We start from the raw sequence: 16,037 nt of genomic DNA on the forward strand, positions 1-16,037 counted from the left end.
CAGGCAGGGTTCTAGGATAGCAACAAGATCTTATTGTCTTTCCCCTTTCTTCATCTAAATATGTACTTGAGAGTCCAAGCTGAAAATCAACAGCTTCATTACAAATTTAATCTTGCTGCCAGCACCGTGAAAGCTGCTCTAAACTCATATTGCTACAAAACTGGCAGTTTTGCACCTCTGTTTTACAAGAATCGTGTTCCAAGTTGGCAGTTTCACTATTCCTTTTATTATGGCAGTGGTTCTCAGGCTGGATCCTACAGACCTAACACTGCTTGCAGAATTCAGCTCCAGGACAGTCACACAAGGCAAACTGTCCAACAGGTAAGTGCTGCTTTCCTCAATTGCTACATGCTGCTATCATTACTTAGGCAAACTGAACAGGAGGGGAGATCAGCTTCAGTCATCTGATGGGACTGAAGATAATTAAAGGTATGTAAACTTTTAAAGATCCCATTGCAAGCATAAATAAAATAGAAGCCCGGTGTCAGGAAATACAGAGATAAAAAAAAACCTCATTTGAGTCCTCAGGAAATTAGTAACTCAGCAGTATTTCTTTTGCTCCTTTTTAACCTTAAGCATAGGCCAGCATAAGGGATATTATAACCAGCATCAGAAGTCAAAAGCCTTCAAGATAATAGTCTTGCTAAACCTCACTTTAAGTTATGAACTCCTTTGGAACTCCAAAATTAGTATATACTGCAGTATATACTCCCACTTTCAGCAGTTAAAGTATTACATTACATCTGCTCTAATATACAGGTTTGGGACAGAGTCACAGCTGTTTACTTTAACATAAAGTCTACTATTATTAGTTGAGCGTTACTGACAGTACAAGCAGGCATTTAGAAGCACAGAGTGTCTTACTTTTAGATTATATCAAGCTGTATTGTCAGGCCTATTTCTCAGAGTGTATTTAGCACACATGGAAGTAAGTTCCAGGCAGCACTTCTTAGAAGGATGCAACACAAGTTTTTAATCAGAGCATCCATCTTCCTTTGACCACTAAAATCCCCAAAAGGCTGCAAACTGGAGCTCTGAAGTACACTGTCAGTCACATCAAGCTGCTGGTGTCAGCTCTGAGAGTCTCTGATGGAAGTCTGGCAGAACCTGCTGAACTTCTTTTCACTTGTGACTCAATCTGAAGAGCAGTTTCACACCTCAGGAGATGCAGCCAACATTCTAACCCAGCTCCTGTGGCTCCCATAGGACTGGAGACTGTGCAAGCTCCATTTCTCTATCTGCAGTAAAACAAACTGAAACTCCAATCTTTCTCTCATATACAGCTCACCACCAGGTAACCCTCTACCATTCTGCCTGTAGGCAGCTTTCCTTTAGTCTCAGCCCTTATAAACGTGTACTTTTCTTTCTTACAGCAAAGCTTAACTAACATGCAAATTTCTCAATTTGGGTACTCCAGACTCTCCCTCTTGAAGGCAAAGGATAAGGCAATACTTGACAGAGTATCCAGCCTTAAGGCAACTCTTAAGCACCGTTAAGTACCGTGCCCATGCCTCAGCAGCAGCAGACACCTCTGTAACACAATCCATCTATAGCAGCTACAAGAAGCAACACCATTAAACACCACACGCACAGCGAGCTCCTGGAAAGAGCAAATTCTACCCCTTTGTTGGTGGTAGTGGGAGTCACTGAGCTTACCACAGCGGAAGATGGACAACTGGGACAGCATAGGAACTTGGTAGGTCTTCCCATCAGCTCCATAAAATGGGCGCTTCTTGGTATTTTCAGGTCGAAATCGTGATTTCCATAAGCCCTTGAAATACACAGCATTCACTAAAACCAGTCTGGTCAAACTGCCTTCAATATCATCTGGAGCTACAACCTGATCAATCATACCTAGAAGAAATAAAGGAATTCTTGAGTATTTGCTGTCATAACACTGGCCAACTGTTTTTGAAGAACCTGAGACACATATTTCTTTAGACCCCTTGACCTGTGAGTGTGCCAGCTCCTCATGGGACAATATATTTAAAATTCATAAAGTCAATGGTATTTTTTGTTAAGAAGTAAACTTTTTGGATTACTAGAAATAAACATATCTTGCTGAGAGCCTGATGTTTTAACAACTAACAAGGCTCTACCCTTTGCAGCATGTAAGCAAATCTAAGACTACATGGAATACTTTCAGCTGAAACACCTCCCCATTCACACACTGCTTGCAACATTGCTATGCAAAACTCGTGATGTGGTCCAGAAAGAATTTGACAGCCTCATTTCACAAATACCACATCTAACACCATTAACACACTCCTCACATCCAGGAGGGACTTGTTTTAGCTCCAAAACCTACCAAACACATAGTTCCCCTAGACTGGGAACATGCTGCAAAATGTGACCTCTGGCTTTAGCATATATAAGCTTTACAGTTGGTTCAAGAGGCTTGAAGCATGAGGAGTTCTATCAAGGCAGGGTTGGTAAGGAATCCTCCACTAAATGCAAGTCCTAAGAACAGGGTCATATCTTAGGACAGTTTAGGGCAGTCAGAGCAAAAACTGAAGTGCCCTACAGCATCCCATAAGTCTGATTTACTGAGTAAAACGTCTGAGTTGCCTGACAGCATCTTTGTTTGAGAAAGTATGGACCCAAGACACTGTGTTTGGATTTCTCCCCAGTTACATGAATGCAAAGAAGAATAAAAGCTGCTCTGATCCCATGGGCAGATGGACACACACCCCTAACACATCGCTCTATGCCACCACACAGGCACATCTGCTGGGGCAACCAGACTGCTTCCTGACTCACCAGCTCTAAAGCATCACACTAACGCCAGCTAAAAGACAGTTTTGAGCTGCAGGACAGAGCCTTCTCTACCCACCTCCCTGTATCTTTCTCCAATATTTCCATCTAAATTGGATGTCTTGAACACCGCCCTGCCATGCACAAAGGCACTAACCAGTACTCACCTCTCGTTTCATTTTTCACCCACTGGTTGATGGAATCACATGCTGCATTTGGGTCCTCAAAGTCCAAACTCTTGACACTGCACTGAAACACCTCTTTGTTCCTTGTAACAAAAGGCACTTCCATTTTAAAGCCACTCTTTGCAAACACTGCATTAGCAATTGTTACAATGTCTTTATTCTTTTTTGAGACTATCAGCCTGTTTATCTTCTTTAAGGCTTTACCAACTCCTAGTTGGAAAAAACAGCAAGTTTAATTTAGAATAACATGATAAACCAACAGTTACTTTATATGCAACTATTAATGACATGAAAAGTCAGACATTAAGTGCTGGACTAGAAAAGGAAGACCAAAGCAAGCATTTTGAAAGGACTTCCTGAACACCCATTTCTGATGTCTCATCTGCGTAACACTACTGATTCCCAGCAAAAATATGAACCTCCACTATGATGCCTGCTGCACCTCAAGCTGTCTGCTCAGAATGTTACAGACAGCGCTTGGGATTACACCAAGGTTCAAATATTAGTGTAGAGCTATAGATCATGCTCTTCCCAAAGAAACTGGTCAAAAAAATTTCATATCTCATAAGCCAGGTCAATTTTAAGTTCTGTGACAATGATAAGGAAAGTCAAAGGATCAGCCTACTCACTCAAGAGTTCTGCAGCATTTGAGCTGCATAACAAATGGTCTTGAGCGTCAGAATGTAAAGCAAAAATTGTTTTCTTTACTTCCTTTTCATTTACTGGAGAATAAAGGAAGTTGTCAAGAGGTTTATAATAAACTTCCAAGTTGAGTTTTAGTTTCCTTAAAGACTAAGTCCTGGTCTAAATCAGCTACAAGCAGGAGTTAATCTTTTAACACATGAGCTTGCCCCTAAAAAAAGGCAAAGGGAAAGTAGTAGTGCTTAGTCAAGATCCTTAGGCCCTGAAAGCAGATTGTACAAATTGCTTGCTAGCTCCTTCACGGTGTGTGAGAGAAAGCATATGGCAGGACAGAAGAACTGCTGTGTTCACCACACCCAGTTCTGCTGTGTTCTGCCGTATCAACGAGTGCCTGTCTGCACAGGGAAGCTACTGCCAGGCAGGCACCTTCACTGTAGCAAACAGCATCCTAGGGTGGCTGGTTTTAATGGGTTCTCTCTGTTTCCCAGTACAATTTAGGCAGAAACATTTCCTGACTACTTTCCTATGTAGACAAAGAAGAGATATGAAAGGAATCAATTAGTTCAGAGTTATTCTCTTAGCTGCATGTAAGAAAAAGCCTCAGATGGCTTTGCTGTTTCATGTATCATGAATGCTTTAACAGCACCACTGGTATGAACTTCTACATGTTCACTCTCCAATATTATGGGCAAATTCTTTTGGAGAACATACCATAACAGAGGTTCTCAAACTGTATTCTGTGGACCACTGGTGGTCCACGGAGCACTTGCTGGTGATCCGGGGAGAGCTGGCTGGTCTCATGATGCTGGCTCTCCTCTTTGCTTCCAGCTGCTAAATTGCATTAAAAGACAGCTAAAGACAAATTAAATACTTTTCAAATAATACCTTTCCAAAGAAGCAGTTGCTAAAGGACTTTAAGGTAGTCACAAAGAAGAGCAAGGGAAACCTGTGCAAGGACAGAGGTAGCATCCCCTAACAAGCCTCTAACCAGGCAGTGGCTACCTTCCAAGATGTTTGAGAACCTCTGTGACTCACAGTTAATATTAGGAAGTCTGAAGGCCAGATAAAACCAGCTGAAATAATGCTTTAACATTTTTGCAAGTACTTAGATTTTTAAGCATTCAAATGTTCCTAAAGCTGATTATTCCATGAAGTGATTTCAATCTACATAATTTAGATGTCAAATAATTTCGTTGTACTTCAAATCCAGGACCAAAACAGCAAAGCAAATGAAGACAGGACAACATGTTATATGACAACATGTTATGTGACAATACTGCTCAAGATTTAAATGTGCACTTACCTCCTGGAGGGCTTTCTATTCTTGGAAGTAAGGCAGAATGCTGGCACTAAGATGTTAAGTCTTGCTGGCAAACACTCACAAGATAGCATGCAAATTAAAGCAGTAAGAATCTTCAGCCTACTCCCTCTGGAGGGGCAGACATTGGCAGAGGAATATGAACACAGATGCATGCAGTGTCAGGCACAGGCAAGCAGAAATGGCTGTTTCAGGAAGAGGGCACTACAAGAACTACACATACAGGGATTCTGACAGCAGTAACACATGAACAAAACTGCAGAGCAAAGTGAAGGTATCAATCGTATGGTTAGTTTGCACTGCTTTCAGTGAGGTGCCAAGAAATATCCCCTTGCCCTGTTATCTAAGGAACAGCACATTAAAGGTTGTTCAGTACAGCCTGAAATGGAGTACTGCCACCTTCCTGCACTGGACCACCATCCACCCTGTTCTGGAATACCAATTTGGCAAGGACTAAGGCAGTTCTAGCCAGGGCCCTGAAGTCATTAACCAAGCTGCTTATAAGCCAGTTTGGGTATATGTACATACCCATGATCAAATTGCCAATTAGCTTCAAGCACGTCCATTTTGTGCTTTTGTAAACAGCGTTAATTGGTGCATGATGCAATCTACCACATTTTGAAAGCCATCTCATACATCATGAAGAGTCTGACAAAACACACCCAAAACCACCTTAGGATCACTGACCATTCACACTGTATCTCATCATAGTTGTCAGCTGCTTCTTTGTCTTGCCATCAGCTCCCAGCTGCAACACTCCCAGGACTGATGCAATCCCATGAGGAGAAACAACAACATTGTCCTGAGGCTTAGCTTTCACTATTTGGTTGAAGACCTGGATTCCAACATCAGAGCTAAGCTCCTCCAGAGGATAAAAACTGAACTGGGAACATACAGACATTAAAGTCCCAAGAGCAAAGAGGAGTGAAAAGTGCCAGTTCATGATTCCTGGTTGGAGATATCTGTAAGAAAACAAGAGGGGAAAGTTAAGTCAACTTTCACAAGTACAGCATTTTTAACATAAATTCCTATTTACCTAAAGAGCAGGCAAGTCTTGCACACGTGCCAGACACCATTCACAGAGCTCTGGCAATGGGACTCACACCTGTGTTTTACTTACCACTACCAGGATTTTAGGTCTAGGGGTTTCCAGATGCAGTGATAATCATGACATAGCTAGATACCAGTGCCTATATAAAGGACAAAAGCTACCAAGTTAGACTACCTCTCACGACACTCTAGTTCATAGGTTTGTGTCCCAGTTAAATGAGCCTCGCCATTCTGTTTAGATTGCCCTTTATGGTAAATGAGTGCTGAGAAGTGTGGTATGGTCCTCACCCACTAGGATGTGATGCACAGTACACCTCATAGATCACTTTCTGCAGTGAACAGAAGCATATCTACATATGCAAACAGACCTTCTGTTGTGGGAATTTCCACCTGCCTAGAACAATAAGAGTTAGCTGCATAATTGGCATTCTCAATAACAGGAACATAGAGGAAAATTTTAGATTTTAAAATGCAAACGTTGAACTTGGATTTCAACCTGTACTTTTCCATTTAAGAAAATAGAGCACCTAATGAATACAGAATGTAGTTAATATTCAAAATGGGTGTATCTTCATCTGCAGGTCTAACACCTGACAGAACTCAGTATTATTACCCATGAGCTCCAAAGAACTGAAGCACAAGCAGCATCAACATTTTGTTCAGCACCTACTGTAACCACTGTGCTGTATTTCCTCCTCATGAAACTGCATTCAACCTTTTTTGTCATGGCAAAGAGATACTTAGAGAAATATGCAATAATCTCCAATTTTCTTAAATTATGTTCCCTATTCACAACATTTTTAAGACATTTCATTTACACAGTTCACAACCCTGACTTCCCTTTCCAGGCCAGCCAGGAGCCTGTTCCCTCACTGACTTCAGAAGAAAGGCTGCAGAAGGTGCACAACTGAATAAAGCATTATTTGCATAACAAATGCAAAACCAGGTCTCTGCTGCCCTGGAGCCCCCTGTGCAGCAAGCTGGCACACTTGCTGTTCTAGGGGCAGCACCCCAGGGTGCTGGGGCCCAGCAGAGGCACAGCCGTGTCATTCCCAGCCTCCTCCCACACATCCCAAGGAGCTGTGCCACCCCAGCCTACCTACGCTGTGAGTTCAAACCATGCTGGAGCACTTGACTACCAGAAACCAGCTGGTGTTTGTACAGATTTGTTTAATCATCTTTTAATAGCATGTACTTTAACTGTGGTAAAACACTTGAAAGCGACAAATACAGCGTTTCCACTTTCTTCTACACCATTTGAGGGGATGAAGTTGGCTTTGTCACAGTTTGTTGTTGCAGAATAAACCAAATGCTGAAAATACAATAATGCAAGAGTTTAGACATCCTTCTCTCTTAAACCCAACTTTAACATGTTTCTGACCAGAGGAACTTGCTAGACTGATTTAAGTTATCCAAGAAAAAGTGAAAAGTCTGTCCCCTATAAAGTAGGGTTAACAACCCACCCAATAATTAAGTCTTCTCCATAAACCTACTAATCCCCCAAGCAGTTCTGAGGTCACTTAAGCACAATTCCTTACAAAGGAGCTTCATATCAGCCATCTACTGCAACTGCTCAAGCCTAGTCCAAAAATTTAGACTGGACTGTGCTTTCTGCAGCTGAGACCAGCAGAACAAAACCCAAGCACGTTGCATTGGGTTTGCAACCCCCTGAGACAAGCTGCATGAGTCACTCCTAGGTTTGTCTTGCACCCCTCATCACCAGCTACAGCAAGAAAATGTCATGGGGGAGAGCCAACAGCTTGACAGGGAAAGTAAACTTGCACTTTTTAAAAAAAAAAAAAATTATTAAGGAACATTCTTCAGTGTTCTTTGATACTAACACAAACCACCTGAAACCACTAGTTTTGTTCTTAAGGGCAAGAATTCCTTCTCTCCCAGGCAGCAGCTCCACACTGATGGCACTGCTGCCTTGCAGGAGGCACTCCAGGAAATGCTACTTTTAGGGCTAGCTTTTAGGGTCTTCTTCGGTGGCTTGGTGGCCATCTCTTCTCCCAAATCTGGAAACCCAAGGGGTAGTTTAAACAAGTTCTTAATCCTGATATTAAGCAGACTTATAACTCCACCCAGTATCTTGGCAAAAAGAAACTTCAAGGCCCTAAAACTCTTACAAAGTCTTACCAGATGCACTTTGAAGCAGTGCATGTTGGTGCCGTACAGCCTGTCCCACGTAGTGATGGACAGGGACAGCACCAGGTAACAATCACAGAGCACAGTTTGAGCTGCAATTTGAAAACCAGGCTTTTGACCAAGTCAGCTCCACCTAATCCTTAGAGCAAACCACAAGAAATTTGGCTATTTTGAGGGAAATCTACCCTTGACACCTAATATGGCAAGAAGCATACTACGAGGGCAGAGACAGGAGTGACACTTTGAAATCAAATAAAACAATGTTTCATTGTCATTTAGGTACTTCATCTGCACAAGCCTAACTGAATTCAAACATTTCTCTTCTTGACTTTCCCAGAATATACTGCAAGTCTCCAAGTTTTCTACTTCACTGATGACAGCCCCTGACAGACTCAGGATGACAGCCTTGTATTCGTCCCATAACATGTGAAGTCCTGTTGAAACAACCCAACTCTGTTCCCAAGGCCACTGTTGCAGAGTTTTGGGTTTTTTTCTGTTTCAACAGATTACCTCCTGCAGCTAGTTTCCCCAAAATTCTCCATATTTGCCTAACCTCTCCCTCCTGACACACTATTAAAATGGGTTGATCTCTGTTTTGGAGCACAATCTCTAGCAGATACCTATTCAATAAGTGAAATAAAATAGTGCAGTTCTCTGAGCATGCAGTTATGCAGTGCTCATGAGCACTTTTCATCACAAGTTATGGAGCAGCTGCTTCTTGGCCAGGCCCTGCTGTGGCCACTGTGTAACGTAACCAGGTAACTGGGGAGACAATTGGATCTTTGAGAAGTGGCATCCCTGCTATTGAAGTTTCCATCGTGGATTTCAGTAAATTCAACTTCTATGCAGTCCAGTATCAAGAAGTATATTTGCATATCCTGAAAGAAACAGCTTAAGCACAGTGCTGGGAGAAGAAATCCAAAAGGATGTATAATGTGTAGGATGGAAAACAGCTGACCTGCTATACAGAATATCAACAAGCTTTCAACAAGCTTTCATAACACTGAAGCTAAAAACTTAGTGATAGTTAAATCTGAATCTAATGCTTCAGAAAACCAAACAAAACTACAGGCTAGGCATTTCTTTGCCTATGACCTTTGTATTTTTTACAAAGTTTAACTGAGAAGGAGGAAAGTGTATAGGCAAATTCATTTACATAAACTGGGCTTTTGAAAGATGTTGGATCAAAAAAAAAGTCCCTCTGTAGGGTAGGCTGCCCACTTAGAGCATTACAGGAAGGACAACATCCACAATTTAGTCTTCCCAACACACAAAGGAAATACTGTCACTAGCTCAAAGAAACATAGCCGGTGTTATCATACATTGCAATTGTTATGCAAATCCAGTTCTTAACCCTAATGCTAGAGTTTCTGAGCAGAACAGATGAGTGTCACACATCCATCTATATGAGAGATGCCATCTGCACAGCAAGCACACCTCAACTCCCCCTGCCCCACAGAGCAGCACCACCCCAAGTCCTGTACACCTCACTGAGGTACCAGTTATAACTCTAACTGCAGAGCCTAGCCTAAGCCACTAAAGAATTTTTAGACAACTATTCCAGTCAGGCACAGAGCTCTGGGGAAGGCAGAGGAGGAGAACAGCAGCATGGCCTATGTATGATGGTTCTGTGTTGTTTCATGACAGATGATGGGAAGTCTTCAGGCTACCAACATTGGGATGAGCTCAGCTTCATGCTACTGCTGCAAACACTAACTCTCAGATGCACTGAGCAGGATACTCTACTCTCACTAGGCTCAACTATTCAGATCACCACCACAAGTACCTAATCTAAATTTTTTGGATGAAATTATTATGGAAGTAGTTATATCAACAAAGAGGACATAATGCTTTCAGCCTGCATTTACAGAATGCTTGTTCCAAAAGCAAAGTTATATTAATATAGACTGTTTAATCCATGTCTAAAAAAGCATTTGGTGGAGCAGGGAAAAGTTACATCTTCAGCCCCAGGCACAAAATACTGCTAACAATGAAGATCCTCCTACAGCAAAAAACTAGCTTAGGAAGGACTTCATTTTCAGAGAGCCAAACCAAGCTGCTGCAGTCTTCCCAAGAGGAAGAAGAAAAATGAGTCTGGTTCAAGATCAGAGGTAAAAATATGATCTGAAAAAATACCCATATTTAATAAAAATCTAAGTTGGAGAAAAGGCCTGCCCCAGAGAGGCTGAAGAACACTTTGCAGTGGATTGAGGATGAAATAATCAACTGTACACAGATTTTTAGATATCTATAATGACTGCCCTGTCAGACACCTCCAGATGTTTATTTTGAAGCCTGACTTCAACAGCCATAAGGTATAAACCAAAAGGCTCCTTTTTGCACTTGCAAGGTTGATTCTGTAGTTTCTTTAAAGATATATCAAGCACAAGGACATTTAGATACCAGACTGCACTTCTGTGAACAGCTGTAACCAAACAGCAGCAAGCACAGCTCAAGGGACTAAAACTGAAGAGCAGTCTCACAGCATTGCTGGCCTCACTGTACTAAGCCCAAAAACCTCAGATCCCCTGAGCCCACATGGCAGGCACTGGGCAGCCTCTGTGACCAGAGAAAGCCAGACTGGAACACACATTCAGGGACCTCTCAGTCTGAGATGTTGATGTTTCCATGCCACTGTCATCTGGGCTAATTTAAAGTCTTATTTCAACTGACATATGAGCTGAAAGAAAGCAGCTTCACTTCAGGCATTTAACCAACTCTCTTCAGAAGGACTGAATAAATACTCAACCCAACTTGTTAACAGTCATTAACGGAGCTGGCTGAACACACAGCAATTGTTTCTTCCAAGCAAGAAGACCACTCTGGTTGCAGTGGGAAGGTCATGTGCTGGGTCTTGTTTTTCAGCTGATGCCAGCTCAGCAGCATGGTAAAACACTCCAGCCTCTTGGTAGGCTTCCCCCACCTCACAGGTGTTCCTGACTCCCCTTCTGCCTAAGCCTTTTACACACCAAAGCTTCAGTATCCTCCACTCATCCTGAACCTCAGTTTACACTGCTGAAGTTCTGGATTCTTCCACATAACAGATCAGAGAAATGTTTCATCTTCATTTTCTGGTATGCCCTGAATGTTGGCTCTCCAGTTTCATCTAACAACTCCTTCTATTATTACTCAATATCTGGAAAGTTTAGTATATGCAGAGCATTTCCAAGAATGGATGATTGTTAAGTTTTAAACAGCTCAGTACTTACATTGTTCTGAAGAGGAGTAAGTTACTGTCAACAAGATATAAACATAACTTGTACACAGAGATAAGCTGGAAGTGATGGGGATTTTTTTAAAAATCATTTTCTATCTTAAGACATTAGGCTGACTTCAGGCACAACAGCCAGCATTGCATATGAATGCAAAAAGCATGGTATTGCTTCTGAAGATTTCCCCTCCCAACCTTAATCCTTTCTCTGCTATTCCCATCTCTCTCAGGTTTTTATTGCATTCTGAAAAGCCTGTTGAGCTCTGTCCAACCAGCCTCCCCTGCCAAGTGGGAATTTATTTCCCTGCAGAGCACCAACTTGCAGAACCAGCTGGTCCCACACAGGAACCATCTCTGTCCAGGCACGGCTCCCACATGAGCAGGAAATCAGAGTTCAGAGCTTCCCTATGAAGAGCCCTGACCAGCTCCGCTTTCTGGGAGTTTCTGTCAAGCATGAAGTGCAGGGAAAAGCTGCATTTCAAACTGTCTACAGCCGCATGGCCAGCGTCTCCAGTTCACAAGCCAGACTAATTTTTCTCACCACTATCTATCTACCTTCTACAGAATTTGGTGGTGGTTCACAGCAGTTAATTACAAAGATCAATTTCACATCACGCAAAACTGAGCAGAGTTTTTTACTTCACCACTGAGTTGTGACTGTACAACAAATACAGAGGCACTATTCAGAGTTTGAAGAACATAGATAGGCATTTATGTATCATTTGCTTTTACTTACAGCCCTCATTTACCCATGATTTTAAGAGCCAAATTTAGCTGTGCTTCACAAAGCAAATATTGTTGATAGGGCTTTTAGACTATTATGCACAATTCTATTCTATAGTGCACAATTCTATCACCATTCTCAAATTTTATATGTTCTCTTATTACTGTAGGCTCAACTACAACTGCTAAAATTTCCAGGTATTATTTATTCCTGTATATAAAGCAGTTCCCACAGAATTCTCCAAGATCTAGTACCAAGTCTTATGGTATCAGAAAGATTAAAGAGAATTGTGGTTTTAATTTACTGGTGTCCCTTTATTAAAGAAGTGGTTTGGTTGATCTGAAGTTCTTTATGCAATGTGGTATTTTAACATAATGAAGAAGCAAGCACGGGGCAGTCAGCTCATCAAGCCTAACGCTGCAGAACCAGTTTCCCCAAAAGAGGGAGCACAGCAGTGCCCCACAGCAGGTGGGGAGGCTGGACCCGCTTCTCTGGACTCACCCCAGCAGAGGAAACAGGGGTCTGACAATCACAGCATTGCCCTAAACTCAAGCCCCCACTTTTAGATTCTAGTGCAAGAAAGGCCTCATGGAATCACAGTTCCCACATTTATTGTACATTAACAATGCTCACTATGCAACCACAGGCTTGTGAAGAGCCAAAGGCAAGCCTACAGCATTGCAAGCTCCCATTAATAAGGTGCAGGGTATTAATTCTTTGGCAATGGGCTGTGTAAGTACAGATGTATGAAGTAAATAGTCCACAAGGTGCTGGACTAACAATGGCTGGTGTCTTATCAGGTACCTCACCACCACCTTCAGCCTAAGTCCCACCTCTGCTTTAGGATTTTACTATCTTTTCTTCCTTAAAAAAATATTAAAGGGAAACTCAGTACCCTTATTCATTATCACTTGGTGCAGATATCTTTGTGTCATCTAGCAAGACTCAGATCACTACATTCCTGCAGCAGAAACAAATCTGGTTCTCCTTTTCTCAAGTAAATTTTCATCTGCTGGCCAGTGACACACACCCTGCCTCTTGCACCTACCAGGCTGGGAGAGTAGAAAATGCCTTATGGAGATGGCTCCATGGCCATTGGGAACTGTGCTTGGAGAAAACTGAGTGCCAAAACCTTTCAGGATACATCCTTCTTCAGAAGGGTTAAGACACCAATATCTCTAACACTTGACTTAAAGAACTGTAAACAAAAAAAAAAATAAACAACTGGGTAAGAAATAAGGAAAACTAAAGGTACAGAATTGAGTCCTCAAGCCAATAGTTAATATTTCAGTGCTCTGAAAAGGCATGTGAGCTGCTGCAGAGTAGAAGAGAGATGACTGTTTGCCTTCAGATTCTACAATTTTTAGGTTTACATTACTCTGCAGAAGAGGTACTTGTATTTCCTAACAAACAATGCCACAAAGCCCAATTCCCATCACATCACACTCTATGGGTCAGTCAGGGTTTACAGCATTAACTGAAAATTAGGCTATGGAGCCACACTATTTTTCATTATTTTCATTGTTATTACTCCTAGGAAGCTAAGAGAGGTGGCAGGATCTATCAGCCACACAACATCTAACTAAAGCCAACTGGGTTTAGAGATGCCCCACTGGCAACAGAAGATGGGGAGACAGTCTCCCAAGAGGACCTCACTTAAAATACTGCAAGTAATATTGAATTACTTGCATTATTTCAAGTTTTTACTTATCCCTCCTCCTTCAAGAGGAAAGACTACAGCACTAAGTGTTGGCAGTTACTCTAAGAAGTACATACAGTCATTTCACTATAAAAATTAATTGAAACTCCAGTAGTATCTGTTCGTAACAATGACATTTATACAAGTTTGCACTTACAGAAGTTCACTGATAGCCAAACCTGATACCTTAAGCATTTGTAGGGAATGCTACCAAATGACAAGTTACTTGGAGAGATCAGGAATGCTGTTCTAACCATTTACTGCACTTGTGGCTGGAAATCTGCAGAGTAATGTGTGACTATCCTTTAATTTATTTATTAATCACACTGTACAACATTAGCAATCAACCATATCCTATTTGCAAGCTAATTTAGAAACCTTATCTGAAAAACTAGATAACAAATATAACCCTTAAAGTGCAATGTAGCCACATTATTAACATTTAAGATGAAAAAATGTATATTGATTTTCTGTATCCAGGACAGCATCACTGAAACAGACCTAAGCTCACAGGAACATGAGATACTAGTTTTCAGGCCTCTTCTCAGCTATTCCAGCCCTAGCTTGAAGGTTACCCAAAGAGGATAAGGATATCCACATTTTTATTTACAGCACAGACATTTACTTATATTCATCTTTTCCCCCCAGAAAGCTCCAGAAGCAGAACTAGCCAACCACAAGAGCATCAGAAGTCCCAGGTGCTGTAAGGATGCCTTGTGCTGGGAACCTCATCCATATGCTCAGGTAGACACCTCCTCAGTCATCTGCAAGAAGACTTACATTAACCAGTTAATAAGAGAATTACCAGCTACTGAAAGACCTGTATTTAAGAAAACACTTTTTGTTAAACTGACCTCACTTCTGACTTATCCCACTGGCTTTACTACATGTTTCTGGGAAGGCAAGACTTAAATTTCCATAGTAAAAAAAGAGACAACTGAGTATGAACTATGCACAAGAATTCTCCAAGAGCAGGTCATGACCTGGTATATTAAACTGTCTGATTCAATTCAGCTTGAGAGTTTGTAGGCTGAGTTGTGAGCTGTGCTGGCTGAGCCTCCACGGAGTCCATCACTATTTCTGTAATGCAGATGACGAACCTCTGCAGAGGAAGTAGGCAATTAGCTGGGAAAGCAACCTCTTCAAGCGAGCTGCCAGAGCAGCTGGAGGCCTCAGCTTGTTCAACTGCTGAGAAAGCCACATGAACGACTCTTTCTGGAAGAGGAGGGTGTACAGCAAGATGGAGACACATGGATAACAGATAATGCACCAACTTCTACATGGCATTTCTTAGACTGCTTAGGGATGTTAAGTTACAGGATAACGGAATGGAAGAGGAAAAATTAGTCAGATTCAGTTCTCCTCATGGTTTTGTACCTGTAACCTGTCAGAGCCAACCTTGCTCTGCTTTGGGCAAGCCGAAGCTTACAGTTCACAGCAGATGACAGAACTATCTCAGAAGCAGATAAACACTAAATACCTCAACATGCCCTTCTGTGAGAACAGAAGCTTAAAGAGCAAGCTGTTAAATAACACAGAGAGCATTTAAGCAAAACCACAGGCTTGGTCAAAGATTCATAGCTGATGAACATAAATTCATATCCCCTGTACATCAGCATAACTGAGGGAGCCAGAATGTACCAGCATTTCTCATTAGTGCTTCTGGAGACCCCAGGGGGATTTACTAATGCAGCTTACAGTCTCTTGGTAACTCATCTTTCTCACAAACCAACCTACCTGCATGCCAAGGACACTACATATACACAGCCCTGAACAGGCTTCTCCAGCTCAGCACTCACAGGCCATCAGTCTTGATCCCTTCCAAAACTGCTTTCATGGTGCCACAATACTGAAGAGAGTTTCAGGCTGCTGTTTCCAAAGCCCAGGATGACAACAGTAGACTGCCTGAAGCCCACACCTTGCACCACATGGCTGAGCATGGTCAGCAAAACTGATGTTTTCTCCACAGCGAGACAATTCCATAAGATGAATATGCTTTCATACTTAAAATGCTTTGTGGCATAATTATTGGACCCCAGCAGAAGGCACCTTCTGATTTCAGCATGAAAATAAGGGAAAAAACATCTTTCTGGCCATTACAGGTGAACACCAGACCACAAAAAAGACACAGCAGCTGCCAAAACACGTTTTTCCACACACACTGCTCACGGAGAGGTGCTAATGAATTTAGAAAGCATTGCAGTTGGCATTTAAGTGTATTTCAAGGCCATGATGAACAGCTCAAGAACCTACAGCTTATACTAGCATTGCCACTAAAATTGCCCCATACTTTTCCAGCCCATCAT

General features: G+C 41.9%; 1 protein-coding gene across 6 annotated transcripts in view; it reads right to left on the reverse strand.

Moving 5' to 3' along the window:
- The window catches only part of SERPINE2 (serpin family E member 2), a 38,676-nt gene that overhangs the window by 4,431 nt on the left and 18,208 nt on the right, over window positions 1-16,037 (reverse strand). For 2 of the 6 annotated variants that reach the window (XM_072933617.1, XM_030280705.4), the window contains exons 2-5: window positions 5,587-5,861; window positions 4,293-4,412; window positions 2,922-3,149; window positions 1,657-1,854 (exon numbers count right to left, since the gene is read on the reverse strand). In XM_072933617.1, the coding sequence (XP_072789718.1) occupies window positions 1,657-1,854; window positions 2,922-3,149; window positions 4,293-4,412; window positions 5,587-5,842 (802 nt within the window). In that variant the 5' untranslated portion in view covers window positions 5,843-5,861. Of the gene's footprint in view, window positions 1-1,656; window positions 1,855-2,921; window positions 3,150-4,292; window positions 4,413-5,586; window positions 5,862-7,144; window positions 7,165-16,037 lie in introns of those variants that run through there. The other 4 variants (XM_072933619.1, XM_030280707.4, XM_072933618.1 and 1 more) reach the window with 3 other exon arrangements.

Source organism: Taeniopygia guttata, chromosome 9, assembly GCF_048771995.1.
Source record: "Taeniopygia guttata chromosome 9, bTaeGut7.mat, whole genome shotgun sequence".
Taxonomy (NCBI): domain Eukaryota; kingdom Metazoa; phylum Chordata; class Aves; order Passeriformes; family Estrildidae; genus Taeniopygia; species Taeniopygia guttata.